Source organism: Aspergillus aculeatinus (genome assembly GCF_003184765.1).
Source record: "Aspergillus aculeatinus CBS 121060 unplaced genomic scaffold BO66scaffold_39, whole genome shotgun sequence".
Classification (NCBI taxonomy): Eukaryota; Fungi; Ascomycota; class Eurotiomycetes; order Eurotiales; family Aspergillaceae; genus Aspergillus; species Aspergillus aculeatinus.
Window position 1 is genome coordinate 358,467 of NW_020291508.1, and position 13,876 is coordinate 372,342.

Sequence of the window (13,876 nt, forward strand, 5' to 3'; positions counted from 1 at the left end):
TTGTTTTTTTTTTTTATTTTTCATTCCTCGAGCTTGTCTCGCAGCAGATTGTCTTGCAATAGACTGACAGTCGCCTTGCACCATGGGTTTGCAGAACTGGGTGCATGAAACCAATCTCGCGGTGGCTCGCAGCCCCGTGGGGAGATGGTTCCGGTTGGAGAACTCGGGCCATGTAAGTGGTGGCACTTTGTGGATGCACAGCGGTGCATCGCGAGCGTGACTGATCCCTCCCTTAGCCCAAGGAACGCAAGGGTAGTTTCTTCTTCACCGAGCTCCGCGCCGGTCTCGCCACCTTCTTCGCGATGGCGTACATCATCAGTGTCAACGCGACCATCACCTCCGAATCGGGTGGTCCCTGCGTCTGTCCCGCGGATAGCATGTCCGATCTCTGCGCAACCAACACGGAGTACCTCCTGTGCGTCGAGGAGGTCAACCGCGACGTCGTTACCGCGACCGCTGCCATCTCGGCCCTGTCGACCTTCTGCATGGGACTTTTCGCCAATCTTCCGGTCGCGCTCGCCCCAGGCATGGGTCTCAACAGCTATTTCGCATACACGGTGGTCGGATATCACGGATCGGGTTTGATCCCTTATGGAATCGCCTTGACGGCCGTCTTTGTGGAAGGTTTCGTCTTCTTGGCTCTGACGCTGTTGGGTATCCGACAATGGCTGGCCCGTGCGCTACCTGCCTCGATCAAGCTGGCCACCGGCACGGGTATCGGGCTGTATCTGACCCTGATCGGCCTCACTTATAGTGCGGGTATCGGACTTGTGACGGGCGGAACCAGTGTGCCCATCGATCTGGCAGGATGTACTGAGAGCCTAAAGGATGCGACCACTGGTGCTTGTCCTTCCTCGGCCGTCATGCGTAGCCCGACCATGTGGATCGGTATCTTCTGCGGCGGTGTGCTCACCGTAGTGCTCATGATGTACAGAGTCAAGGGTGCTATCATCATGGGTATCCTCCTTGTCTCTATCATCTCGTGGCCCCGCCCCACTGATGTCACCTATTTCCCTCATTCTTCGATCGGAGACAGCCGTTTCGACTTCTTCAAGAAGGTGGTGACCTTCCATCCCATCACGCGCACGCTCGTCGCGCAGGAGTGGAACATCAGTGGTCACGGCGCGAAGTTCGGGTTGGCTTTCATCTCGTTCTTGGTATGTGAATATTCCTTGACGGCTGGTGAGGGCACACGACTAACAGCAGCAGTATGTCGACATTCTCGACACGACGGGAACGCTGTATTCGATGGCGCGCTATGCAGGCACGATTGATCCGGTCACGCAGGACTTCGAGGGCAGCTCTATTGCCTATGTGAGTATCCTCAGTCGTTCTTTCTAGGCGCTCCGACGCTAATTGTCCCCAGATGGTGGATGCCATTTCGATCTCGATCGGGTCTCTGTTTGGAGTTCCGCCCGTGACGGCTTTTGTGGAGAGTGGAGCCGGTATCTCAGAAGGAGGCAAGACGGGGCTGACATCCTGCATGACGGGCCTGTGCTTTTTCATCTCGGTGTTCTTCTCGCCAATTTTTGCCTCGATCCCTCCCTGGGCGACTGGTTGCACGCTAGTCATCGTCGGGGCGCTGATGGCGCAGGCGGCGACGCAGATCAACTGGAAGTACCACGGCGATGCCATTCCGGCATTCTTGACGATTGCCATCATGCCGTTCACGTATAGTATCGCGTACGGGTTGATTGCCGGTATCTGCAGCTACATCACGATCAACGGCATCACGTGGGTGCTGGCGAAGGTGACGGGCGGGCGGTTGGTGCCGCCCAACCTGGACGAGAGTGAGCCATGGACGTGGCGGATTCCAGGAGGGCTGTTCCCTCCGTGGTTGAAGCGGGCGGCGCGAGGTAAGAAAGACTTTTGGCGCGACGATTCGATGGATCGGTCGTTTGGAGGAGAGGAGGAGGAGCGACGCTCGGTGGTGTCCAAGGAAGAGGAGTCGCGGGAGAAGAAGCAAGTGGTGGATGTGAAGCCACAGCCGGTGTAAACACATAACATGTGACCTTGGAGCCTGAGGCCACAATCCAGGTCTTCCAGGTCTTTCAGGTCCGCGTCCAACGCTGCCGCGCCTAGCCGGCGCCTCGCCACTTCCGCCTTACTCGTATGAGGACTCAGCTCTACCAGTACTCCGTACTCTATGTAACATGAGCGTCATTAATAATAACACTAATTATGAGTATTTGTCACGAGCATCCCCTTTTGCCACCCATCGGCACAAATCTCACGGAAATCAAATCCCTCCAAATTTCCACGCAGGAACGGAACACCAAGATCGCCGTGGCCACCGCATCTGGTGGTTTTAGGGCGCTTTGGCCCGTATCGAGTTAGGCCTCACCTGGTGGCTGATACTTTATGGGGACTGTTGGGTCCGGGCGGCCATAGGAAATGATTTCCGGCAGGCAGCATGAACCACGATGGGCGAATGATGAGGTACGTAGGAGTGAATGCCGGTGTTGGCCCCAATTTAAAAAGTCGATATAGCGTCCAAGTGCCGAGCAAGCCCGAGCTACCAAATTACTATAGCCCATGGCCTAGGAGTGAAAAGAGGGGAGTCTCTTTCGGTGCGCAAGTCGAGAGAGTTGAGATCCGACCGGTCTAAGACCTCGATAGGTCGCTGCACTGCTCGCTGACTTGGGTAAGAGGGGGAAAAACCTGTTTTTTCTCAGTGTCTCTCGTCCTCAGGCTTGAGGCTCTGACTACTAACGTAGTGGGCCTCATCATTTTTCTGCTCTCGGATCGAGACCGTGTGGGAGTGACGATCGCCTAGGAATTTGAATGAATTTGATGAATATCGAATGAATCAGTTCGATTGTTCCCTAACTTTTACCTTTCAACCTTGTTGGCAAGCCCGATCGGCCGGCGGAGATAGCCAGGCACCATCTGCCACCCAATCAAAAACAGCGGAGATAGTAGGCGACAGGCCGATTCCTGAAAGTGGCTTAGTGGAGTCGGGCCGTCTACTAGGTAGTAGTCCCGTGACTGGGAAATCACCAGTCAGATGCAACAGCGTGCGCCAGCATTGCCGGTTTCGGGAATTTGCCCCCCATTCCTGATTCGGTTCGGCCGGCAGGAAGGAATCATCTCGGGAATAGTTCCCAGCTGAGAAGGAGTTATCCTAGCGAATGAATGGATGGATGGATGGATGGATGGATGGACTTGGGATGTTCTTTTCCAGCCTGCTTGGCTTCAGACGTACGACTACGGGGAACCCTGGTTTATGGACCCATGATGAATGCCCGCCCGCGGCGATGGTGCTACTTGCCTAATCCAGCAGCATGCATCGACAATGATCCATGATGGATCAAATTTACCACATACTACCGTATGGACTGTACAAGTTGAGAAGAGGCTAACTGTAGTTGTGACTGAATTGAGTCTTTGCAATTTAAATTAATACCTACCAGGTAGTCAATAGTTCTTCGCCTGCATGATCCGTGTTGGTCTATTGTTGTCTATTGTCTATTGTCTATTGTCGATTATCGATATTGTCGATTGTCTACACAAAGTACAGAGTATTCTCCCATTTATACAGGAACTGGAAGTATGAGCATGAGCATCAGCATGAGCATCTAGCATCAAGCGGGTCGATCCACTTTCCTTCCCTCCTCCACCTTTTTGTTTGAACGGAGGTCCATCCATTTCAATCCATTATTATCCACTTCGGTCCCAATCGAGTGGAAGGGATGTTCCCACCACCCAATCGTCCGCCGTCATTCCTCTTTCCCCCCTCCCTCGCGCTGGATCGACCTGCTTTCTCTCCTCTCCTGCACGGGATCTGCCATTCTGAGGCTGCTCACTCCTACTCCTCCACCTCCCAACCTGAACTACTTTTCCGTAGTTACTTACTAAACCAACACCACCACCACTAATGACACTTCTACCACTCACCACCCATTCACACATTCATGCATTTCCATCTTTTCCCTCTTGCGGTCCCCTCCTCCCCTCTTTCTCCTTCTCCTCTTTCTTCTACTATCCTGCCCTCTTCCTCTTCTTATCTTCGCGATTCTTGCGCCCTGTTATCCTCGACCCTTTCACTTCCTCCTTGACCTCTCCTTCCTCCTTCCTCCCCTTCCTTCGCTCCATATTCTCTCGCCGTTGTCCCTTTGCTTCTTCTTTTTCTCCTCCTCTTCTCCCCACCTTCTGCTTCTGCCCGTGCGATTCAGTCATGGATCCTCATCATGTCCGATACTAAGTCGCGCCCGTTGGCTCCGGCCCCTCCTGGTGCCAATGCTGCTCTCGACAACCACCAGCGCAGAAAGAATGTTGGTACTGCTTGTGCCGCCTGCAAAGCGCGGAAACTAAAGGTGCGCGGCTCATCCTCCTCCATTATTTCTCGCCTTTGCCCCTCTCCCTTTCTCCCTTCTCCCGTCTCCCTTCGCACGCACACTAACCGACCGGCGGACTATAGTGTACCGGATCCGTACCCTGTGCCAGCTGCGTCAAAAGCAATGTCGAATGCACTCTCGACAAAAGCGCCGACAAGCGCCGCCGGGGCGCTCTTAAACGCAAAATCGATGAATTGGCCGACAAGGAGGAGTTGCTGGTCCGCCTCGTGGGTGCTATTCGCGAAAGTGGCAATGGCTATGTCATGCCCCTCATCGACCTCATCCGTACCGATCCCACTCTCGACGAAATCCGCCAGCACATTCACCTCCATATCCCGCAGTCGGAATTGGAGTTGACGCCCGACTTGGCTCAACTGAGTCGCGAAGTCCAACATCTTCAATCCTCCGACCGCTCGCGGCCTATGCGCCGCATGCTCGAAGCCAAACGTGCCGCCGACTCGCCACGGTACCTCGTACCGGCGCATCCTTGGACCGTTGTTGTACCCGACTCCCATTTTGTTTCACACCTCATATCGCTCTGGTTTACCTGGTCGCATCCCTTCCGCAACTGGATCGATCGGGATTTGTTCTTGCGGGAGATGCAGACTGGCAAGCGGTCAGGGCGGTTCTGTTCTCCGTTTTTGGTCAACAGTATCCTCGCCGACGCATGTGTAGGTTGGCACAGGTCTCATGGTGCAGTGGCTTTACGCCGAGCTGAGCTAATCAGGTTAGGCCTACTCGGACTATCCGGACGCGTTCACCATCCCCGGCGATGCCGCCTCCAAGGGCGTCCATTTCTACGAGGAAGCGAAACGATTACTCGACCAGGAAGCCGGGCGGATCACGTTGCCGACCGTGCAGGGCTTGGGGATTTTATGGTCGTGGTAGGTCATTTGGACGACACCTCCAACCGAGTTCCTGGGTTGACCTTCCACATAGTGCTGCTCGGACCGGTCGCGACCGGCAGGGCTGGATCTATCGCAACCAGCTTGCCTACGCACTGCAAGAACTCTTGCAGGAGAGCTCCACCCTCGCCACTAATCCCGACCTGGATACCTTGCGGATGGTTCATGGGCTGAATCGGACCGTCTGGGGTTTATTCAACGTCGCCACGTACGGCCCCTTCGCCCGAATTCTGACTTTTGCCTCCTCCTCTTCCATCGCCCCCATGCGCCCGGTCCTGATGAAGGAGCTCCACTGACGCGTCGGCCAGGATCCATGCCCTGACCGACCGGAGCCGCCCGTCGATACCCTTACCCGACCGCCACCGGCTCCCACTATTGCGCCATGAGGGCGGCCCAGATGACATATGGCAGCCCTATCCACGCCCGGTCGCTGGCATCCCTGGTCACGTGGACTGTCTATTCATCGCTCTCTCGAACTTGACTCCCATCGCCTACGAGGTGACTCGATTATTCGAGCTTCCGCCATGCGCCGATCTTGCCGCGCGGGTAACTGTTCTGCATGAACACCTCCAACATTGCGCAGACCACTGGCCTGCATGCTTGAAAGGCACGCGACTCGAAGCGCCTCATATCCTGTGTCTGCAGTGAGTCCATAGTCCATGAGTCCGTGGTATTCGATCTGGTTCGACTGGTAACTTACCGAGGGATGTAGCATGTATTACCACCTGATTGTCCTGACGCTGTATGGAGTGGTTCTATCCGGCACACCGCCTTCGCCGACCGACCGGGTTGGGCTCCACGCCCGCGCTGTGCGGCTCTCGGCGGCGCGAAACATTGCCCATCTGACATGCATTCATCGCTCGTGCTGGGGCGTGGAGCGGATGCCGGTCAGCAATAGCTCCTGTCTGTTGGGGGCTCTTCTCGCTCTGTTGGATGGGCTAGACGAGCCCGACAACCGAGAGGCGTTTATCACCCTTTCCGTTGCCGCCAAATCTTTAACACGACGGTGGGACGGTGGGAGGAATCTGCTCGGGATCGTGCGCAGCACAGCCCAGGCTCAAGGGGTGATCTTGCCCGTGGAGACCGCCTCTCTCTTTACAACTTTTCTGTTACCACTAGCCACCACCCCAATGTCGGGAGTCGACGAATCCCCCGATGGGGCGGAGGAAAGCAGTCCCGCCGGATGAGGTGGCCTGAAACCCTCCTTTGCCCATGCACAATTTGATACCCGAGAGGATCTAATGATCCCTCCTCGACGGGCCAGCGAGCCCTAAACCGACCGGCCTGTGTGCCGGTCTACGACTGAATCTTGAGTCTTGCCATTAGTTGGACCTGGACTGTAGCGACTAGTAGCCGGTCGCTCTTCAGGATTCGACCCCAGCTACTTGCGAGCTCCCGATTCAGCAGTTGTCTCATGTGTCTCTGAATCACTGCCATTTTAAATTAGCTATTAGACTATCATTAACACCTTATAATCATAACTCATTATACATCATGTCCGCCCGGATCGATCCTACAGAGTAACCCAATGCACTGTCTATGATCTCCAACCCCAATCATCCAAGTCATCACTTCATAGCTCCCGTCAGTAACCCCTCCCGGGCATTGCGTATCCTTCACACCGTCTCCGCCCTCTGTCTCACCGGCATCTTTCTGGTTCTTCTCTTTGCAGGCAGGAAGTAATGCCACCAAGCCCAGACCGCCATGGTGGCGAGGGTCAAGGGGATCGTCACCGCCCAGTACAACCAGAACGAGCCTGCCATGAACCAGGTGTGTTCGTCGCCGTCGGTGAAGTTGAAGAAGTTGGTCCCGAAGAGGCCCTAAGCCGTCAGCCATCAGCTCCAGAACAACTCTCCTTCTCAAAGCTTAATGTGTAAAAAGCAAAGACCCACGTACCGACACAAACGTCCCCGGCAGATAGACCATACTCACCACGGCGATGGTCTTCATCATCGCCGAATCGGACTTGGTGTCGTGGCCGAACTGCTGAGAGACGAGGTTGAATCCCTAACCCCCACATTCTGGTTAGCGATAAGACCAGTGCAAAGATCAGCACAGACTGCGGAAAAAAAAAAAAGAAAGAAAAGAGGCAGAACGGGAAGGCCTCCACGCACCAGATTGATCTCATTGTGCAACCGCTCCGTGAGCGAGCGGCTGCGCGTGTGCAGCGCATGGAGCTGTTTGGCGAGGGCGCGGAGAGCGCGTTCGGTCTGGAGGGTGGAGAGGTGCGTGCTTGTGGATGGTGCTGGGGCGCAGTGGCTGTGGTTGTAGCTGTGATTGTGATCATAATGCGATGGGGCGTTGTAGGTGGGAGTGGGAGTGGGAGTGGGAGTGGGATTCGGTATCCCTGCTGCTACTGTTCCTGCTGCTGCTGCTGCTGCCGCCGCCGCTGCTGCTGGGGAATACAATCCCGCCGACCGAATCTGCTCCCTCACCAAACTCTCCACGGTATGCTGGGCTACCTCGAGGGTCTCGTTGGCGTGGAAGATGTGGCGCGCGATGTCGTGCAGATGCGGGAAGAAATCCGGCGTCAGGGCCGTGGGGTTGAGCCGGCCCTATCCTCAACTCTATAAGTATTGCATCACGGACGGCTGGGGTCTTGTAGCGCTTGTTTTTTTTTTTTTTTTTTTTTTTTTTTCGGTCCTTGAAGTGCAGGAAGGGCTGACTAACCTTCTCAATCTCCCGCACCAGATCCCGTAACCCCCATATCGACCGGTCGTATTCCGGGATCAACGCCGTCGCGAACGCCGCGTGCCAGGCGTACGGGTCGTGCGCGCGCCGGCGGGCGGGCGGGGTGAAGGCTTTCAGGAATGTGCGGGCCGCCAGCGGCAGGTCGATGCAGTAGACGGTCTGGTGGCTGGTGGTCGGGTCCCAGTGCACGTAGCAGGTGGCTTGCGTCCAGTGGTATTTGTGGGGTTCGACGACGCGTTTGATTTTGTAGGTGGACCATGATCCTTTATTTCTGTTATTCTGTCGTGGTGGGAAGGGTTTATGAATGGGGTGTGCGGGGTTATGGCTGCTTACTGTGCTGGATCAATTGGCCGGCTTCGTTGGGGATGTCCTCGCAGTCGAAGGAGCCGTTCAGGTCTTCGGTGATGATGGGCTGGAAGCGGTCGGGGAAGAGGGGCAGGTGCGAGGGCTCGTTAAGGGTCGTGGTCGAGGTGAAGCTAATTTCTTGATGTCAGGGTGCTGGTGGGTGCAGGAGTGGGACAGAATTGAATGAATACATTATTGTCGAGTAGCGCGGGGTCTATTGAGATTGTGAGTATTGTTTGCTCAATTGAGCTGTGTGGAGGGAGAGTGTGACCTCGGCATCTAACTCAAGCAGCGAAATGCGCCGTTCTACCCAGTCATCTGGCTCTGTGACTTGGTTAGCCAGTTTTGGATTTGCCAAAAAGCAAAGAAGAGGAAAACTTACCGCATTCCTCGAAAATCCTCGTCTCCGGTCGGTCGACCGACGAGCTGGTGCGGAGTTTCTCCATCGCGCGCGGAGGGTTGAAGGCACACCCAGAACTAGGCGCCCACCGCGAGGCTGGTGATGGTTTGCCTCTTCTTATATACAAACAAACAGGCTTGATTGACAGCCTACTGCAGGCTAGACCAGCCTTGTTGGCGGCGCAGTTAGCCGCCGTACCTCGTGAGTCGAATCCCCCGAATAAAATGAAGCCCAATCGTGGCGCCAAGCCGAGCTCATCCTGTAGGGCTTCGGCGAGGATGCGCCCGCGGGCGGCGTGTGCTGCGTGTGCTGGCGCTGTCTGTCATCTCGCATGGGGCTGTGGGCCGGACCTGTCAAGGATATCTTGACGGTTTGGGTTCATGGAGATGAGAAGAGTGGAATTGTGCTGGTTATTGATGGTTGATTGTTGATTGTTGCCTAACTATTGAGAGTGTGAGACAATCACAGCCTCGTCAATACCCCAAGGACCCTTGTCAACGGTGGTGATGGTGGAGGCTGTTCCACCCCCCAAGAGACAATGTGGAGGATATGATTGCAGGAGATAAATGTCTCTTGTGCTCAGTACTTGCAGCTGACTTGCCATTGCCACTATACTACTGTTTTCGTCGGAAATACACTACAATTCTCCATGAACCGTGGCACAGGCGGGCGCACTCCCCGCTTTATGGGTGTGGAGTCGACGAGCGACCGGGTGATGTCAGTACGAGTACGGTGCAGAGAACCAGAAGAATTGAAGAATCAATGAAAAAAAAGAATAAATGACTCATGGAAGAGAAGAGAAAAAGAAAACAGCTCCGAACATATGATTGCGGTCGAAGAAACAACAACCCTCTGGCGATAACCACAAATTACGTAGATTGACCGTCGCTGATAAGCAATGGCCGATTGGAGATTTCTTCCGAGGCCAGCTCTTATCAGCAATCATCTACGGAATATAGTTAGTGATTAATTAATTAATTCTCAGGAACGGGACAAGCAACGCATTTCCCCTGGACGGGACAAAGAGGTAAGCAGCTTGCGAGGCAAAGACCAAGAGAAGCGGGCAACAGCTGAACTCGGCTGGGTTTGCCCTGGTTTGAGGCGGGGAAAAATTGATGAGAAGTGAGACTAGTGGTGATGATCGCCGAGGTTCTTGCAGCTCATGACTTATTGTACTGTACCTGTCGCTGACGGTGTATGATGATGCACAACCAGGGAATATGAGCTCGCAGACGATGCAGCATGCAGAAATATGATCTGATACCTCTTCTCACGGCCGATATCTCAATCGGCGACTCTTCCGCTTCAGGGGCATCCCCCTCATCTTCACCACAGATTCACTGAATCTCCCTCCCCCCACAACCCAAATCTGCCAAGTCCAAGCGTATCTTCAATTCTCCAATCCGTGGTTCTTCCCGGACCCGCTTGGACTTGCCCGAATATGCTTAGAACCCCGATAAGCAAGTGTGATAAGTTGACCACCCCCGTCGGTGGAGCTCTTCAGCCCGTGTTGAGCTTCTGCAGCTTTGGGTAGGTCGATGAACCCGGTGGCTCACCGGAGCTATTGAATTTAGCATGCTATAAAAGTTGGCGATTGCCCAGTTTCTTTCCCTTTCTCTCTCCTAGCTGCCCCTCACCCACCGTCTTTCTCCTTCGCACCATGCGATCTCTCCTGCTGGCACTTCTCGGAGCGTGGGCTGTCCAGCCCACCGCTGCCCACGTGGCTCATGCTCGTGATCAGGGCCAATGCAAGCAAACCACCGTCGCTATTCTGTAAGTCGCCTCTTGCTGCCGAAGAGGAACGTCACTGACTGGTGTAGTGGTGGTGGTATGGCTGGCATTGCTGCTGCGGTAGGTGTCAACCGACCATACAGTGAATCGAGGAGTAGCTGACTCCAACAGCAAGCGCTGCACAACGCCTCGATGAACGACTTTCTGATTCTCGAGTACAATGACCGCATTGGAGGACGGGCGTGGCACCAGCCGTTCGGCAAGAAGAAGGATGGCAAGCCGTATATCATCGAAAATGGCTGCAACTGGGTAGGCCGGACCGCTTGGTATTGTCGGCAACCTCGCTGACTCGTACAGGTGCAAGGTCTTGGGAGCCCTGGGGGTCCGCAGAATCCCGTCTGGACATTGGTGAGTTAGCCCGCAATCTCAACGCTCAGTGCGCACGAAGCTCACAGTCCCAGGCTCAAGTCTACAATCTCTCGACCACCTACTCCAACTACAGCAACCTGTCAACCTACAACCACAACGGCTACAGCGATTACTCCTACCTGCTGGACGAGTACGACGACGCCTACGACATCGCCAACGCCAACGCGGGCGTCATCCTGACGGACAACCTGCAGGATTCCACGGCGCAGACCGGTCTTGCAATGGCCGGGTGGCGTCCAAAGGTGACAGACATGGAGGCGCAGGCGGTGGACTGGTGGTCTTGGGGTAAATTCCCCAAAAATGAGGCCTGACGACTTCCCCCTTGGATAGCACACTAACACCCACCCCAGACTTCGAAGACGCCTACACCCCGGCCGACAGCTCCTTCGTCTTCGGCTGCGCCGGCAGCAACCTGACGGTCAACGGCTTCAGCGACGAGGACAACTTCGTGACCGACCAGCGGGGGTTCAGCACGATCATCGAGGGGATGGCGTCGACCTTCCTCCGGCGCAACGACAGCCGCCTGCACCTGAACACCCAAGTCACGAACATCACCTACACGACCACGGGGGTGACGATCACCACGGCGTCCGGCGACTGCTACCAGGCCGCGTACGCGATCACCACCTTCTCGCTGGGGGTGCTGCAGCAGTCGGACGCGGTCAGCTTCTCGCCGGCGCTGCCGCAATGGAAGCAGGAATCCATCCAAGCCTTCACGATGGCGACGTACACCAAGATCTTCTTCCAGTTCAACGAGACCTTCTGGCCCGCGGACACGCAGTACCTGCTGTACGCCGACCCCGTCACCCGCGGCTGGTACCCGATCTGGCAGTCCCTCAGCACCCCCGGGTTCTTCGAGGACAGCGGGATCATCTTCGTGACCGTCACCCAGGACTTCGCCCACCGCGCCGAGCGCCAGTCCGACGAGCAGACCAAGCAGGAGGCCCTCGCCGTGCTGCGCGCCATGTTCCCCAACGTCACCATCCCGGACCCCGTCGCCTTCCACTACCCGCGCTGGTCCACCGAGCCCTGGGCGTTCGGGACCTACTCCAACTGGCCGCCCGCCGTGACGCTGGAGATGCACGAGAACCTGCGCGCCAATGTCGACCGGGTGTGGTTCGCCGGCGAGGCCACCAGCGCCGGCTACTTTGGGTACCTGCACGGGGCCTGGTTCGAGGGCCGCGCGGCCGCGCAGGAGGTCGGCCGGCTGTTGCGCGGCAGGTGTTTGGCGGGCAACTACACGGGCAGCTGTGAGGGCCGGAAGCGGTACGAGGTGCTGCATGGCACGAGTCCGTTGGCGGATTATACGGCGGTGGATGGGTGGACGGCGAATAGCTTCTATGACTTCAATGATGATTAGTCGTGTCGCCACCGATGAGATGAAGGTAGAGGTAGGGAAGCAAGGAGGGGGGGGTGTATATAGGTTCAGTTGTGGTGTGTATTTAGTAGAGGGTGTATCTTATACCACGTCCATGACACTGTTAACATCTCACAAGTAACCCGTTGTTGTATGCTGCATTCACATCACATCAAGCTTCATGACCTTCATAACTATATCCCATTCCCCTCGACTATCAACAAACACCACCTCCCCACAAACCCCAAGCACCTCCGCTTCCGTTCTCCTCCATCAAACCCCAACCCATACCCCTCCTTAAGAGAGAGAGGGAGGAAAGGGAAGAAATCACCACTGACACCAATTCACCTCCAGGCTCACATTCGCCGTCGTCAGGTACGCCCCCTGCGCGGTGTCGTAGCACGGCTCGACGACCTCCTTGAAGGCATCCAGGCACTCCTCCATGCCCCCGAACACCCCCGTCTTGGCCACCCGGCCGCGCTCCACGTGGCTGGCGTTGTTGCTGATCCACTTGTCCCAGTCCCCGTAGTTGACGTTCCACCGGTAGTTGCAGTACTGCAGCGACCAGAAGTTCTTGATCGCCAGCTTGCTCAGGCAGTTGGTGCCTTCGCTGGTGGGCGCGCCGCTGTAGCAGGTGGTTGTGGCCGTGGCCGTGGTGATGAGGGGGAGGAGGATTGTGGTGAGCTTCATTTTGATGTCTTTTTAGGGAGTTAGGGTTGACCTTATACTGCGTGAGGCGGTTTTTGGGGGGGGACTGACTTTCTGGGATGGTTTGGTTGGGATTTGGGTAGGAGGGTTGGTTTGAATTGCTGGGAGAGTGTGCTGGGGAATGTGGCCTTTATATACCCCCTTCATTGGGGCTCTGTTCTACGAACGTTGTTGTGATTGTGTGGTTGTTGTCGTCGTCTAGAAGCAAGGAAGGGAAATCTGCCAGGGACAAAGTCAAAATCTTCACTTTGCTCATATCGCCTACGTAGGCACCGAGTATCATCCAAGCGAAAAAGACCAAGATATGCATTCTATGCTACGCTAAAGTCTATACCCTATGCTAAAATTAACAGAAAGAAAAAAAAGGCGCCGGCCGCAGATATGCATGCATGTGTTAGACACGCGCCAACCCCCCAACCCCCAGCTTCCACTTTCCTACTGTTTCTCCTCCCTTGCGCATTCTCGCCAACACCCACGAATCAAGACTTCAAGCAAGGAAACGAAACAATCAAAACCCCCACTGCTCCAACCAATTCCCCATCAACTCCCCCGTCACACCCCCCAACCTCGCCATCGTCTCACTCCCCTGCCTCGTCCGCTCCACCGCAATCTCCGCCGACAGCACGCTCCCACTCAGCCCGCGGTAGAAATCCAGCAGCTTCAGCGCCGGCTTCGCGCGGACCTCCTCCTCGCTGGGCGAGGGGATGCCCTCCAGCTCCTGGAGCCAGGCGTCGAAGCCCACCGCCTGCACGTGGGGGTATTTGGCCTGGATGGCGGGCACGAGGTCGGCCCAGGCGGTCTTGGTCGGGTTGACGAGGTGGTAGACGCGGTGGGGGGTGTGGGATTGTTCGCCGCGGCGGGTGTGCGTGAGCTCTGTGGTGATGGTGGCGAGGGTGTCCTGTGCCATCAAACTTGTTAGCTTTCGGTTTCTTTTCTTTGCGTGTGTGTGTGTGTGTGTGTGTGTGTGTGTGTG

The 13,876-nt window shown here is 55.9% G+C and overlaps 6 protein-coding genes across 6 annotated transcripts; 3 read left to right on the forward strand and 3 right to left on the reverse strand.

The window, feature by feature from the left end:
- Positions 1-82: 82 nt before the first annotated feature.
- On the forward strand, positions 83-3,135 carry BO66DRAFT_413337 (NCS2 family permease; the record flags this gene model as incomplete). Its single annotated transcript, XM_025649411.1, has 5 exons — positions 83-172; positions 237-1,157; positions 1,210-1,314; positions 1,367-1,893; positions 3,027-3,135. 5 exons carry the CDS (start codon positions 83-85, stop codon positions 3,133-3,135), a joined length of 1,752 nt encoding a protein of 583 aa, XP_025501709.1.
- An 899-nt stretch (positions 3,136-4,034) lies between these two features.
- Positions 4,035-6,750, forward strand: BO66DRAFT_141763 (putative C6 transcription factor). The gene is made up of 6 exons (XM_025642067.1): positions 4,035-4,316; positions 4,421-5,008; positions 5,070-5,221; positions 5,277-5,450; positions 5,551-5,886; positions 5,955-6,750. The coding sequence occupies exons 1-6, from the start codon at positions 4,191-4,193 to the stop codon at positions 6,427-6,429; spliced, it is 1,851 nt and encodes a 616-aa protein (XP_025501710.1). The 5' UTR covers positions 4,035-4,190; the 3' UTR covers positions 6,430-6,750.
- On the reverse strand, positions 6,644-8,975 carry BO66DRAFT_141679 (uncharacterized protein). The gene is made up of 8 exons (XM_025642066.1): positions 8,661-8,975; positions 8,550-8,596; positions 8,470-8,492; positions 8,267-8,409; positions 7,913-8,196; positions 7,357-7,797; positions 7,139-7,249; positions 6,644-7,062 (listed from the first exon to the last, which is right to left on the reverse strand). Exons 1-8 carry the CDS (start codon positions 8,722-8,724, stop codon positions 6,859-6,861), a joined length of 1,317 nt encoding a protein of 438 aa, XP_025501711.1. The 5' UTR covers positions 8,725-8,975; the 3' UTR covers positions 6,644-6,858.
- Positions 8,976-10,192: 1,217 nt separating this feature from the next.
- BO66DRAFT_393589 (putative flavin containing polyamine oxidase) lies at positions 10,193-12,330 on the forward strand. Its single transcript, XM_025647792.1, has 6 exons — positions 10,193-10,451; positions 10,499-10,529; positions 10,581-10,718; positions 10,767-10,817; positions 10,871-11,123; positions 11,189-12,330. The coding sequence occupies exons 1-6, from the start codon at positions 10,339-10,341 to the stop codon at positions 12,196-12,198; spliced, it is 1,596 nt and encodes a 531-aa protein (XP_025501712.1). The 5' UTR covers positions 10,193-10,338; the 3' UTR covers positions 12,199-12,330.
- A 192-nt stretch (positions 12,331-12,522) lies between these two features.
- On the reverse strand, positions 12,523-12,885 carry BO66DRAFT_440823 (uncharacterized protein; the record flags this gene model as incomplete). The annotated part of the gene is made up of 1 exon (XM_025651288.1): positions 12,523-12,885. The coding sequence occupies one exon, from the start codon at positions 12,883-12,885 to the stop codon at positions 12,523-12,525; it is 363 nt and encodes a 120-aa protein (XP_025501713.1).
- A 526-nt stretch (positions 12,886-13,411) lies between these two features.
- BO66DRAFT_440824 (uncharacterized protein) lies at positions 13,412-13,810 on the reverse strand (the record flags this gene model as incomplete). Its single annotated transcript, XM_025651289.1, has 1 exon — positions 13,412-13,810. The coding sequence occupies one exon, from the start codon at positions 13,808-13,810 to the stop codon at positions 13,412-13,414; it is 399 nt and encodes a 132-aa protein (XP_025501714.1).
- Positions 13,811-13,876: the final 66 nt, after the last annotated feature.